The sequence below is a fragment of the Mastigoproctus giganteus genome, chromosome 2, assembly GCF_048544385.1.
Source record: "Mastigoproctus giganteus isolate SK-2022 chromosome 2, ASM4854438v1, whole genome shotgun sequence".
In the NCBI taxonomy this organism is placed as follows: Eukaryota; Metazoa; Arthropoda; class Arachnida; order Uropygi; family Thelyphonidae; genus Mastigoproctus; species Mastigoproctus giganteus.
In genome coordinates, this window is record NC_143576.1 from 3,934,065 (window position 1) to 3,949,853 (window position 15,789).

Here is a 15,789-nt window from a genome sequence, read left to right on the forward strand (position 1 = left end):
TCTGTGACGAAGGAGGTTAGGCAGGCGAAGACAAATTGAGAAATCTTTGGCAAAGGATGTAAAGAAAAACAGCAAATAGTTCTTTACTTATATACTCTATAAGGAAAGGGATGAATCAAATTGGTCCACTGGTTACCTGTTGATGATCCTGCTCAGGTAGCTAACGAACTAAATGAGTATTTTGCATCAATATTCACACATGAGGGGTTATTCAGGAAGGGGAACACCAAAGGTGAATTAAACTCTGGCATGAGCTGGATGATTTTGTAATAACTGAGAGCAAAGTGGAGGAGAAATTGTTTTAGATAAACATAACAAAGGCACCTGTGGTGGATGGGATTGATCCAGTTGTATTAAAGGAGGTAGCAAAGGAAGTAATCAAACCCTTAGCCATAATTATGAGAGTTTCCTTGGACTCACGGGAGGTACTCATGGACTAGAGATGTGCAAATGTGACCCCAATTCACAAAGGAGGATCAAAGGGGCTCACATCTGGTGAGTATAGGCTTGGCAGACCCAGGGTCCTGAGCTGGATATCATCATTCTTCTCTTTCTTGGTGAATCCTTTCTACTTCTCTCTCTCTCTCAGGGTAACTCGAAATTTTTTTTTTTTTATGCTTGTACAGCATAAGCCTCAGGCTTCCTTGTACCATATGGCTAATAATAATAATAATAATAATAATAATAATAATAATAATAATAATAATAATAATAATAATAAAGGGCGACACAAGTAATTACAGACCTGTAAAGTTTAACTTCTGTTCCAGAGAAATTAATGGAGGCACTGGTAAAGGAAGCACTGCAGGATCATCTAGACAACACTTCAGTTATAACTCTGACACAGCATGGGTTTGTTAACATAGTATACAAAGAAACTTGTCTTGTCTGACCAGTTTCTTTGTATACTATGATGTGGTCACAAAGGAACTGTATGGAAAGAATAATTTCGATATCATATATTTGGATCTAAGAAAGGCTTTTGATACTGTTGCACATGGAAGACTGCTATATAAATTGGAGCTGTGTGGCATTGGAGGCAAATTGCTGCTAGGGATAAAGGGATGGTTGAGTGGGAGAAGACAGGTAATCAATGGACACTGTTCTTCGTGGACTAATGATATTATGGAGTCCCTCAAGGTTCGTTGTTGGGTCCATTGTTGTTTTCTGTATTTATTAATGATATTGATGATGATATGTCAAGCTTAATGTCCAAGTTTTCAGATGATACGAAGGTTGGTTGTGTTGCTAATGACAGTAATTACAGTACGCTGCTGCAACAGAATCTAGAAAAGTTGAACAGATGGGTTGAGAGGTGACAACTGAAGTTTAACATTGAGAAATGTAAAGAGCTGCATATGGGAAGCAGTAACCACAGAGTAATGTATCAACTCTGTGGTACTACACTCAGGGTGGTAGAGATTGAAAAGGACCTGGCAGTAATTGTGCAGGCAGATATCAAGTTTTCTGAGTAGTGCAGACGGTCTGCAAGCGTAGCTAATGGTGTCTTATCAATAACATACACTAATTTTTCAACTGGGATAAGGAGGTGATTATCCCCTTGTATAAGGCCTTGGTCGGGCCACACCTCGAATACTGTATATAGGTGTTGAGATCTCATTCTATGAAGGATGGAGAACTTCTGGACGAGTGCAGAGAGGGCAACAAGATTAGTGAATGAAACAAAGTGTTGCTCTTACAAAGAAAGACAAATTTTGCAAATTACAGTGTCTGGAGACTAGGCACCTGCGAGGTGATCTTATTGAAGTGTATAAAGCCTTGAATGGTTTGAGCATATTCAGTGCTGATGGGAACCTTCCTTTGCTCAGAATAATTGTCCGAGAGGGCATAAATTGAAATTGAAGAAAGTCATTTGTAGGGTGATGTGCAGAAGTTTGCCTTTAGCCAGTGTTTAGTTGATTGCTGGAACAAAGTGCCATCTGTCGGGTTAGAAGTTGATAGCTTAAATAGATTCAAGGCAAATTCTAGAATCTAGAATTAGAAAAAAATTTGGATCTTGTTGATGTATGAAATTAAAAGATTTGTGTTTTTTTTTTTTTTTTTTTTTGGCTGATGCTATATAAGCTTGCTTTCTTGCATTATGGGCCTTTACTAATACTAATGCTAATTTTAATGAATGTCTGTTTATCTCCGTTATCACATATGCCTCTGTAGCTTGGCGTGCGTGGGTTGTTAATATCTCCGTTAAGACATTTATTGTTTTCAAAAACGTCATGAACAAGAGCGATTGTTGAAAGAATGACAAACAAATATAATGCCTTGGGATTAAGGTCTGTAAGGGAATATGAATTTAAGAAAGGCAAGTGAACGATGTGGCATGTCAGTTGCAGTGGCATGTTAACTTGTATGATTGACGATACGTTCTTGTCTTGTTTTTCGATTTTAAGGATGTGTTCGGTGCTATGTAGTAGGGAATATCCTTCGCAAGGTCAGAGCTACAAATATTTCCATGAATCTAATCTACGTGCTAAGTGTTTATTTATCAGAAAAGATTTTTCTATGATAACTGGTAGGGGATCCGTCCCGATGGATGCACTACAAACTATCGAAAGTCAACGGATCTTTTAGTAATTCGGGCTGATCTGTTTTATATGGCGAAATGTAACATTCACTGTGACCTCCTGGAAGTCAGGTTTTGTTTGGGAGTTGGGCATTGTGTTTCTGAATTGAAAATCATTAGACTTTAGATGCACGACGAAAGGAAAAATTTTGAAAAGGAGATTATGTTAGGGTTGTCCAAGAACGCTTTCAAAAATTCCCCATGGATTGAGCATGTTCTCTGGCCGATTTGCCTATTTTGTTGGAGGAAAAACCCAAGTTTCCCCTGGAGGGACCTTGCTATTCGCGCTTGAGATCTACTAACTCAGCCACAGATTAAAAAAATCCCATAAAAGTTCCTCGCGTCATTGAAGGGAACGTACCTGTCAATGCCATCATCCACCCGGATCATTTCCACACATGTGGGGAGGGCAGGGGTTATAACTTGTGTGCTACACATGCGTCTTGTGATTCGTTTTTCTGGCTTTTGCAGTTGCTCTGCATTCCATCGCAGAGAACATTCAGCGCAGTTGTGGGAAGCCATCAGTGGCCCCTGACCCAAAGTACATTGGTGTGCAAAACGTAAGGACCAACACTATTTCTAAAGATTACAACCACAAAATCAAACGAAACAGCCTGTGGCGATTTGCATAAGTGTGGCCGTTCAGTAGAAAGCTGGTGCACATGCAAAAATTAGAACCGTGTCGAGAGGGCTCACATAAACAGATAAAAGCAGCAGTTGAGCGGTTATGAGCAAATTACTGAATGTTACAGACGTTTGAATGGTTTCATACAGTGCTACAGACAACGAATGGCCAGTAGACAACATGTGGATGACCTTGAATTGCCCGGGATCGAATATTTGGGAAGCTCGAGGAAGGTGCGAGGAGTGTGGCTGTAGAGTTCGATATCGCCCATAGCATCGTCTGATGTGCGTGGTCGGCCTTCAGAACGACAGATTACAGCTGTTCGAACCGGTTGTACTGTTTGTACTGGTTCGTGGAGGACCAGACCAGTGGTCGTCCTTCACGAAAAACGACGCCCAAGTGATGACCTCTATATATTCCTACAGGCCAAGAAGGACCGACACCAGACAGCGGGATCCATTGCAAATCAGCTGTACAGGAGCACAGGACGCAAGATATCGCGGTTTACTGTGGCCAGGCGACTCCACAAAGGTGCACTCTTTGCCCGACGATCAGTACGCTGTGTCCCTTTAACACCGGCCCATCGGAGACACCGTTTTCAGTGGTGCATCGAACACAAGGGCTGGACAGTAGTCCCTTTACTAAACCGTCTGTTTGCGCTGTAGCACAGTGGTATCGTCACCGTCCTCCCTACACAGGGTAAAAAAAAGGCCCGGGTTCGAATCCCGTCCATGACTCGAGGAACTTTAGTGGGCTTTTTCACTCCGTGGCTGAGTTCGTCGGTTTCTATCGTAGATAGCAAGGTTCCCCCCCCCAGGTTTTTTTTCCGGCAAACGGGCAAATCGACCAGAGAACCTACGCAATTTAGAGACAAATAAATAAATGGGTTGATGTGATCAGTTACACGGTCCCTAAAAGCATAGTTTGTTTTTTAACTAAACCGACTCCGCTTAATCGAAAGGCACTTCCCATTTAACACTCTGTTCTTTGTCAACCGTTTGAATTTAGATCCGGTTCTAATAGCCCAAAACAGAGCTCTCCTGTCACAAGCGGCTAAACTCACACTAACGAATCTACACTAAACTAAATATAACCACAATGTTACATCCTTTCTCTCCCTTAATCCTTGCTTTACAGTCTAGATATCTAGGGGAACACTCACCTTCCACTCATCAGATAACTGCGGTATTTTATATTTTTCTTGAATTGCAATTGCACTTTATGTCAACTACATGTGTAATTTAATTTTGCTTTTCCTATTAATTGTACACTATTCTAATTGTATGTGTCTTTATGCTTTAGTGTAAGCTCAAGCTTCCTTTCACCTTAAGGATAATAATAATAATAATAAATATGGCTAATGCCGTATGGTGCAAGGCTTCCTTGCACCTAATAATAATAATATGAGGCCCTTCTCTCTTACAGGTCACCTGTGACAATTTAAAACAGAATATTTTAAGATGGAGCGAAACCGCTTGTAATGTGAGGCCCTAAGCTGCAGCCTGTTTAGCTTATATGTAAATTCGTCCTGAATGTAAATATAGCATCCGCGTAGTTCTGAAAAGCCGTGTCCCTCATTTACTCTTCACTAGTACATAAGGACAAAAGAATATAACTGCATATTTCATTCATTTGAGATTAAATATTTTAAAATTGTCTGACGTTCAATCTTAATTTGAACAACATACAAAATTGTATTACCGCTATTTGAAAATGCACCAATTTATATGATTAGAGAATTTCAGCCTAACAGTACATTCGCTAAAAAGGACAAATTCGTTTATTTTTGACATGGTCAATGAGGTAATCAACACTGGAGGTAGATAGATAGATAAACAGAGAAATAGACAGATGTTGCAGATAGGACAGGGTGGTTGTCTTTAATACTGAAGCGATGGACTTTTATCATTTTATTTATTGCGTTTTTATTTATTATCAGTTTTAGGCAAAAAAAATTTGGTGTCATAATTACTTCTGCTGTTACTTTTTAATGTTCTTTTGGTGGACTTTCCACTCCTAATCCGGGGTATTGTGGACTCTGACGTCACTTTTCTCCTCCCCATGTGAAGTAGGGAGTACCGGCAAGTTTTCAATACAGAATGATTATAAAAGAGTAGTAAGTAGATTTTGTTTTATTCACTGCGATTATAATTAGGTGCGATTATAATGTTGTTATTGAAAACATCTGTATCAGCTGCTTTGACATGCCTGAGTTTAATTTTACGCTCTATTTGCTTATCTTGAAAAATTGGATATGACTGAGTAGTGACAATTCTCACTCTTGAACGCTAAATGGAAAAATATATTTTAAAACATTCGGTTTCTGATCTCATATGATATCAGTTTGTTATTTCGATTAAAATTTGTTGTTTCAGTTACGGCACTAGAAAGAAAGATTTTATATTCTTTGCAGATGCAGTTAGTAGGTAAACTGGCAAGGACAATATGCTTATCAACCTATTCATTACACTGCCTTTCTAGTTTTTGGATGGAAACCCATTTTCACTTTGGAGACGATACATAAATAGTAACTGTTTTAGTAAGCCATTTTTGTCCAATAAGTTATGAACTAGTAGTACAGAAAGAACTGAACTTTAGACCGGTATTCTGGATAGAAACTTCTCTAAAACTTCTGGGTAAAAATACTTTGGCTAAAAATGACATTTTTCGTGGTGAAGGCTATTGATGATTCTCTACTTAATATATTGCCATTTTATGGATTAATTATGTACCCTGTCATTTTTTAAAAAATAAAGAGTATGCCGTGTATAACATTTTAGTTTTATACCAGCTTTTTTTTTTTTTTTTTACGTAATACATCCTGTGGGTATAGTCAATTTTATTTACTATGGTAAGCCATTACAAAGGCCTGCACTGACCCTTGTGGTCAGCTCTGTTTCTGCAGCGAATTTGTACTTTGGTACATCTTAAGCATCTACAGAGTTTAACAATCCACAATTATTTTAGAGGAAGAGCAGAAGGTTGGAGGAAATAATTCTTCAATGTTGGTTTAACTCAGAATCCCATATACCAGAGATTCCAAACCAAAGGGATGTGTGGCACACTGGAAAATATACAGGCACACAGCTACCCACAAATAGCTTATTATAAAAAAAAAAAAAAAAAAAAAAAAAAGCATTCCTTTTATTATTTGAAGAAAAATTTCTTACAGATTATCAGTGGAAACTTTAATGTAGTCATGTACACAATTATACGTGACTCATTGTACATGACTACATAGCTGAAGAGGGCCAAATAATCTCACAAACTTTATTCAGTGTACACCCTACTTTATAAAAAAGGTCCATTTCTGATTTCTGCGGTAGTTCTTTCATCAGATATATATGCTGTAATTTTTCTGAGAAGTTCTTAAATATTTCCTGCAAAAATCCATTTCAGCTATCATTGGAAGTGTTTCTCTTAGGGTATTACATTTAACTCGATTCATGTTGGAAATGGTTTTATTGCAAGACTGGTGAATCCCCAACTGGTAAATTTCCAAGTTTCAAAGCAAATAGTTGTTGAAGACAATATATTAGCAATGCTTGCTACAAATTTTACATCTTTAGTGAAATAGTTATCTTCCCAAATGGTTCCTGATTTAGCAGCCAGTTATCTTCAGTTAATTTATTTGAATACTTGACACACTGTTGTATGGTATTTTGCTGCTGCTGCAAATAATGTATTTCAGCAGATTAACACTGGTTTGGTTGGTAGGGAGGAACTATCTGGTATGCAGGTTACCTTGTTCTTGTAGCAAGTGATGATAGCAGTAATTTTCTGCTTAGACTGTGTTTGTAAAACACTTGCATATGAATCTAAATTTTGAGATATATCATAATTTACTGATTAAATCTAATGTGTACGTATAGAAACCTATGAAATCTGATACTTTATATTCAGAATTCTTTAAAATCCAGAACATTTTACAAAATAATCATTTACAGTCGGGAGATATTGACACTCGTATCAGTGATCACATTTGTATGTAAAAATCCATGTGTGGGTGGCACAGTTAGTATAATCACCATCCTCTCCACCATGGGTGTCAACAGAAAATTTTTCAGTGGGGGGCAAAGCTTCGAGACAAATAATTACATCAATAAATTTTTATTTAATTACTTAATTAAACAAGTAGATTATAGAATACAGTATTGCATCAATACAAAAACACATATATAATGTATATAAATTTAAAATATAAAGGAAACAAGAATTAATATATATATATATATATATACTGTATATAGATAGATAATAATAATTTCAATAATCACGTATCGTATAAGAATTGAATTCTTTGTCTATCGCTTGCAAACCTATTGATTACATTTTCAATAAATTTCTTCTTTACCGCTTCGTCTTCTAGTTTCTTCCTGGGCATACTAATCATACATAAACTTGATAAGCGAGTTTCTGAGACAGTGGACACCTTAACCATGTTTTAACACGGCTCAAGGTGCTGAAACTTCTTTCAATGGTACAGGTCATAACAGGTAATGTCATACCAATAGTTATTGCTGAATTAATAGAAGGGAAATAGTCGCAATGTTCCAAAACTTCTGGTAACATTTGGGGAATATCAGTCGATGAATGAAAAACAGGAACACGTGTTTTATTGCTGCTATAGATGAAACACGTGTTCTATGGTTACCCCGCTGAGGGCCGAAACCGGCCAACCGTAATAAAATTTTAAGGCAGACAAAGCGTCCCATGGTCGCGGGTGTAAGGTTACATATCTCAATAACTTTTACGATTATAATTTGTGGAATTTTTTACTCGATCCAAGGGAAGGGCAAGTGCCCCGTTTGCCCCCCTCTGCTGACGCCCACTGCAGGCAGAAAAGACCACAGTTTGAATCCATTCAGTGATGTGAGGAATTTTTATGTGGGCCTTACATGGCTCAGTTAGTTGGTCTTAGCAGGGGATAGCATGGTTTCACAATTTCCACCTCCTTGAAATTTTTTTTTTTTTTTTTATCCAGCAAAGAGCAAATCAACCACAGAACACCCAAAATTTACTGGCATATTATGTACAGTACAATATGGCCTAAGTTGCTGATGCTCCGAAAACAGCAACAACTGTGCAAAAAAAGATGATATTTCTCCCTTTTTTGTGGTGTTGCTTATTCAATAACATTAGAATTAGTTGAGGCATATGATGCAAGAAAGCAAGCTTATACAGCTTGCATCATACAGCATCAGCCAAAGGAAAAAAAAAAAAAAAAAAAACCCATTTCATCCATCTGGTCACTCCAAAATGTAGGTGCAAAATACTCATTCGGTTTATCAGCTACTTGAGCAGGATCATCAATAGTCGAACCATCTATGCTAAGTGGACCAATCTGATTCATCCCCTTCCTTCTAGAGTTTATATAAGTAAAGAACTCTTTGCTGTATTTCTTTGCATCCTTTGCCAAAGATTTCTCGTAATCTGCCTTTAGCCAGCTGGTAGTTGGTTGGTGGAACAGACTTCCATCCCTTGTTGTGGAAGTTGATAGCCTAAATAAATTTAAGGCTCAGCTGGACAGGTATTTTGAATGAATGGAGGGGTGAAGTGGAAGGTTTTTTTTTTTTTTTTTTTTTTTTTGGCTGATGCTGCATAAGCTTGCTTTCTTGCATCATATGCCTCTACTAATGCTAATGCCTGCCTAACCTTCTTTGTGACTTGATTATTCTAGCTTATATCTGCCATAGGTTTCTCTGTCGCCTGATAATTTATATGCATCCCATGCATTTTTTTTCTCTGCCACGAGCCTCATTAATTCATCTGACATTCATTTATGCCTGAACTGTGAACAGTATTTTTAACTTCTTTAAACAGTATTTGTAACATTTGTAACTTTCACAAACTATTACAAATTACAAATTAATATATGTGGATAATTATACAGTGCATATATGAGTCAGTGACCAGTTTGACCTCACTTAGAACAGTTGAGTGAAGTGAAAGTTAGAAAATGCCAAGTGTGGACATAGGCTGGTGAAATGTATGGTTTATTTTTATTTTATAACGTGGTTAATGTTTTCGTAAACAATGATTTACTGATATGCACAGACAGATTTAATTTCACCATTATAGTCGTAAAGCTTGTTACCTGAATAACAAGTTATAATCATGGAAACCTTAATTTTGGGGCCCGAAATTTGAAAAAAAAAAATGTATTACATAAAGTTATTGAACTCAATTTTTATTCGTCATAAAATTCATACAACTCCTCATCGCTGTCAAAACTCCCATCCATTAGCTTGTCCTCATCTGTGTCTGATGACAAATCACTGTCTTCATATATTGCATCGTCCTCAGTTCCATCTATGGCATTTGAAATGCCACACTTCTTAAATGACTTGACAACGATCTCAATCTTGATATTATCCCAGGATCTTTTCACCCAGGTACAAACTTCTCCTATAGTTGGTTTCTTCGCTCTTCCTGCTGGTGTCAAATTGTCCCCAGAAGACTTCATCCATTGGTTCCATTCGTCTCTCATGGCAGCTTTGAAGGGTTTGTTAATGCTGACATCAAGTGGTTGGAGCTGGGATGTCAAGCCTCCAGGTATGACGGCAAGTTTTGTTTTTTGCTCTGCAGCAGTCTTCTTTGTGTTTTTTGTTATGTGTACCCTGAACTGATCAAGCACCAATAGGGCAGGTTTGCTTAAAAGCCCACCTGGTCTCCTGCCCAAACTTTCTCAAACCAGATCTTCATCCCATCCTGATCCATCCAACCCTTGTCATGAACGTGGACAATCACTCCTCGAGGAATGTCTTCTTTTGGCATTGTTTTGCGTTTAAAAATCAGCATAGGAGGCAGCTTGGTTCCGTTGGCACAAGCTAGAACAACTGTCCACTTGTCTTCACAGTTACAGTTTTCACCCCCTTCTTATCAACAGTTCTGTTACTTGGGACATCAAATTGAAGGGGGACTTCGTCCATATTTGCAATCTGTCCCAACTCAAACTGATGTGTCTTCCAACATTGAATGACAAAAAAATGAAATTCAAGGACCTTCTGCTCATATCTTTCAGGCATCTTTTGGGCAAGTCTGGTGTGTGTACGCATGCTTAGTCCATTCTGTTTCATGAACCTGAAGCGCCAATTGTGTCCTCCTTTGAAATCAGTAACTTTTTTCATCAGCAATTCTTCTTGCCTCATGCTGAACCATCTTTGTGGACACAGGAATTCCAATTGCCCTTTGCTGCTCTTCAATCCATATCTTCAATTCCCTCTCTAAATCAGGCCATTTTGCTGACTTGCCTCTCATGGCCTTCTTCTGCCGTGGCGTTTTCAGTAGGGTTTCTTCTTCCCGTAGCCAGTCTCGGATTGTTTTCTCAGTTGGTGGAGGACCAAACTTACGTTCAGCAGCACGATTTCCATTCACTTTTACACACTGGATCACTTTTAACTTGAATTGAGCACTGTACGAAAATCTTTTCTGAGCCATTTCTGGGCAGAATGTGGCAAAAAGTAACTTAATATACAGGTAACAAGTGCGAAACAATGAGCGCAAAAAGGCGGGAAATGCAAGTAAAAAAAGCTACAACCACTGTATAAGACGCACCCAGTTTTTAGACCCCCAATTTTTTCGAAAAAGGGTACGTCCTATACATGGGGAAATACGGTAACTTCAAGAACTTGATTGAAAAATTTCTTTATAGTATGTTATTAAAACCAATTTAAATAAATATAATGATTGCAAGTCCTTATGATTACCCCCTAAGAAGAATAGGTAGCTTCTTTTTTTTTAATCCTCCAAAGCAAAAGTACTTTTTTCTCTGAAGCACATTCATTGATATTCTCTCTGATACTGTACTTTGGGTGAAATTTAAAATTGACATTAGTGTGTGACATTTATATGATTTTGTTTATTGTTATTTGTTTGCATTTAACAAATTGAACTGTTATTTATATTTTTAACCACTAGCATTACTTTTTAGTCATTATAAACATATACAGATGTAAATAAGTTCACTTGTTATTGTTATAGATTCAATGAAACATGCTTCTCAAAACTGTCTGATTACTAAGTATACTTCTCTAAAATCTGCAAAGTTTTAAAATCTAACATTCTCAATCCCTTAGTATGCTGGATTTTAAAGAGATTACTGTACAGCACTTCGTATAAATTAATTGTCATCTCTTCAAGTTTAATCCAGTCTTGAGTTTAAATGTGCAATGTTTGGGCTCCAGTTCTTCAGGTGGTAGAATGGTAGAGGAAAAATTTCCAGTCTATTTAGAGGCAAATGTGATAATACTGTATGTTATTATATGGGTGTTTTTTTTTTTTTTTTTTTTGAGAACATATATAACCACAAAACAACTATCACTATTTTAAACAAAGGGATAGCAGTCTTTCCCCCAATATAATCTACTTTAAAAATAAATGAGATCATGAGATTGACCTATCACAGTTTTTCACAAATATCTCCATATTATAATTTTTTAATATGGAGATATTAAATACAGCAAACTTACCCACTGGTTAAGTTCACTGATGCATCCCGAAGTCACACTAACTGGGATTCCCGAGTCCTCCATGGTACAATGGAAATGTTCAGAGTAAAGGCAGTAAATAATTTAAAATTGGGCACTTCTTAATATATTGGCAGTATAGTACATATAAGAAGAGATAATACATTAGAACTCGAATAAGAAATTTCCGCATAAGAAGTTTTCCCCTGTACTAGGTTTAGTTTCTTAATTCCCAATTTCAACTCTATACAGGGTGTCTCAAAAATATTGGTTCAAATGTTTAGGGGAGGTAGGTAACATCTAAAGGAATGTGAATTGCATAGGAACCCATAACCGGAAACGTCACCGTAAGTTGGTACACAGCGCTGTTCATCAGTTCGGGATAGGGAAAATTTCTGGTTTACTCATTCAAGCAGTAGTCGCTGCGCAAAGAGCATGCATTGATATACGAACTGTGAGCTGGCAGACATGCACCTAGTGTATGGATTAGCAGAGGGCCCATATGGTGTGCGCCCCATGTGACACAACATCGCTTCACAATAAATGTGTGGGCAGGTATGGTCGGTGACTGCTTAGTCGGCCCATACCTGTTACCATCCCGCATGAACTCTGCTAAATATCGGATCTTTCTTGAACAAGTTCTGCCAGGGTTACTTGACGATGTTCCAGCAAATGTGAGACGCAACATTTGGTTTCAACATAACGGGGCACCTGCCCATTATGGTAGGTGTGTTCGTGACCATTTGAACATGCATTTTGGGTGTCGATGGAGTGGCCGTGGTGGACCCATTGCCTGGCCCCATGCTCACCTGATTTATCGGGTCTTGATTTCTTTCTGTGGGCCTTCAAATCTGTCGTGTATGAATCGCCTGTGGAGACAGAAATGGATCTCATGGCGCGACTCGTCTGCACTGCTGCTACTGTCAAACTCCAGGGGTGTTCGACCGTGTCCGCCAATCCATGCTGCGTCAGTGTCACGCATGCATTGCGTCTCATGGTGGAACCTTAGAGCATCTGTTGTAACATCATGAAATGCATCCATCTCGTACTCCATTATTAATATTATGTCAAATAAATGTTTGCCACTAATTACTGTCTTGTGTCATTTCTGCTTCTTGTGCCTCTGCTACTACTTTCCCGTGACGTTTCTGGTTATGGGTTCCTATGCGATTCACATTCCTTTACATGTTACCTACCTCCCCTAAACGTTTGTACCAATATTTTTGAGACACCCTGTAGAGTCAGTCCTCGTATAACACGTATTTACACTACACGAATTCAATCATACACGATTTATAAATAGGGGAACGATATCTTATATAACACGAACCAACTTCGTATTATATAAGTAGTCGATCAATTAGATCGAGTTTACTACCAGTTTATAACAGATTCCACTAGCAGAAACGCAACTGGAAATTGTTTTTGTTGTTTTATGGTAGTAATCCCTAGAAATGTGCTTTAGTAAAATGTGAGGTGTTAATAGTGTATTTCTGCCTTTACGGTGTTGTTTATTCAGTTTCTACATGCACGCAGCTTTGTTTATGTGTATAAAGTGTGCCTCCTCATTTTGTAATTGTGCTTTATTCCCTAAAAATGAGTAAAAAGGTGTGAAAAGGAAGCATCCTGGTGAAGACACTGCAGATTCAGAGAGAAAAAGAAAAGCAGTATCGATAAACAAAGGCGGTAATCGATAAACAAAAATTGTTACCCAGGAAAATTTATAGTGGCCTCATACTATGGTTTATGGCCAAAATCACACCGGCCTCTGGCCCATCGGGGTTTCCCTGGTAAGGCTTATGGCCAGTCCGCCTCTGTCGATAGAGAAAAAATATGAAATTGTGAAATGCTTTGAGCGAAATGAAAGACCATGTGATATTCCAGGTGCTACAGACCTAACTGAGGCAATGCCGAGAATTACAAAGAATGCAGAGAAAATAAAAACAACTTTCATAGCAGGAACAACTCAAAGTGTAATTAAAATCCATTAGATTAAGACACGAAGAATTGGAAGAGATGGAACGGCTGTTATCTGTTTGCTTACGATAGAAGCAAACGCATTAGCAATATTTTATTATGTAATAGTCGTAATAAAATACTTACGTATTTTATTACGATTATTTATTGTGTTTGGTAATGTTTTGGTTACAAATGTGTGTTCAATCTTGGGTGGTCGGCACCTAACCCTATTTTTCTCATAGGGCCGATTGTTTATATTGCACGATTTTGCGTTTCACGAAGGTTTCTAGGAACACAACTATCGTGCTACACGAGGACTGACTGTATATTGTAATGTATTATTTTCCCACATAATAAGTTTCTTGAGTAAAAAGTTTTCCCACATAAACAGTTCGTGATAAAGAATACACAGTGTATTATTATAATGATGTTTTCCCACTTAATACATTTTTAAAATAAAGAAATACTTTATTTTTATATTAAAAAAATATAAAACAGTATAAACATTTTGGTAATTGAACAAGTTAGTGCCAAGCTTTTAGTTTAGTAAATCACTGAAGTTGGTGAAATGGCATCGTTTTTGTTACATCTCATATTGTGAATCGAATGCCTTCACAACGAGTTGCCTTGATGTTGCACTACCTCGAATAAGCAATGCTTTGCCAGTGAAGAAGACTTAATGGTACTTATTCGTGGCAGATCCACCACCCCTGGGTGGTGGTCACCACCGAGAATCCAATGGTGAAGTGTTGCCTATTCGAGAATCCACTGCCGAAGCAATATTGAACTACCTTATTCAAGGTAGTTCAATATCAGGGCAACTTGTTGTGAAGGCATTCGCAATATGAGATATAACAGAAACGATGCCATTTCACCCACTTCTGTCGGTGATTTACTATGAACTAAAATGATGCTTGGCACTAACTTGTTCTATTAGAGAATTTTCCGTTGTATGAGGCTTTGTGCTAAAACCTTTTTAGTATAAATATTTTAATATAATGGAGGTGACATATTGCAATTGTTTTCATCGATATCCATAATTGGATAGTGTCAGCCACATGAAGCATTTGCCGTTAAGGTCCAATGGTTGTGAACAGTTCTGAATTACTTACTGCAGTGTTGCTCTGTCTTATTGCAATTGTGACCTTTTAAGGTATGCTGAAACTCCAAAGGACTCATTCTTCCAACTTGGTAATGAGTTTAATGAACAGAATTTTAAGCAATTAGAAATCCTCAGTTTAAAAATGTTTATGAATTTTGAAATAGTACTTAAAAATGATCTTTAACTTATGTATGTGCATCTTTTCATTTTTATTTGTGTAGTTACTATTTCATACCCCTAGGTCATTTTCCCTTCTAAGAAGTGTTCCCTCGTAAGAAGTTCTAAGCCTTCAGTCCCTTGGAAAACTTCTTATCTGGGTTCTACTGTATATTGTAATTTAATTATTATTTTATTTCTTTGTAAATTAATGTTAAATGAGGATTAAAAATCACAACAGCTCTTAATTATATACGGAAAAAAAAATATTTTTGAAAGTTTTAAAATAAAATTTTAAGAATACAAACATAAAAATAAAATAGTTATAATAGGTTTTTGCAATAAAAGCTTCATTTTAAAGAATTTGAGAGCCAGATTTGCTTCTGTTTTTCTGCACTTGATTGAATTTCTGCAATCAAGTGCATAGTATGCAAATCAGTTCGTAAATAAAAGTTGACAGTAAATCTGCAAATGAAATCGATAGTATTGTATGCTGATGTAATTATATAGGCTTACTGTTTTGTTTTTTAATATTGTGGACAATAAAGTTGGCTGCATGTGGAATTAAAGTGCTGGTGTATTCAGAAATTGTGTCATATCAGTGACCCACTAGTGGTTGCTGCACTAAACCTGGTATGCCAGGCTTTAGTGCTATCAGAAAAATAATACTGAAAAATAGCAAGAAGACAAAAAAAATTGAATTAAAAATTCCACTTGCATGATCATCTGTGCAAAAAGTAAAGTCCACTAACAACAATAAAACAACAGTCAACCAAACAACATGGACTAAAACTTGTAATCCAAATTGTGTCATCCACCAGAAAATTATCGAAATAACACATTCCAGACTGAAACAATGATGGGTAAGATCAAGATGAAATCAAAACCAGAAATAAAT

At 37.2% G+C, this 15,789-nt stretch overlaps 1 protein-coding gene across 1 annotated transcript in view; it reads left to right on the forward strand.

The window, feature by feature from the left end:
- Positions 1–4,989: 4,989 nt before the first annotated feature.
- Positions 4,990–15,789, forward strand: part of vib (phosphatidylinositol transfer protein vib) — a 214,773-nt gene continuing 203,973 nt past the window's right edge. The window contains exon 1 of the mRNA XM_090390339.1: positions 4,990–5,322. Within this exon, the coding sequence (XP_090246465.1) occupies positions 5,306–5,322 (17 nt within the window). The 5' untranslated portion in view covers positions 4,990–5,305. The remainder of the gene's footprint in view (positions 5,323–15,789) is intronic.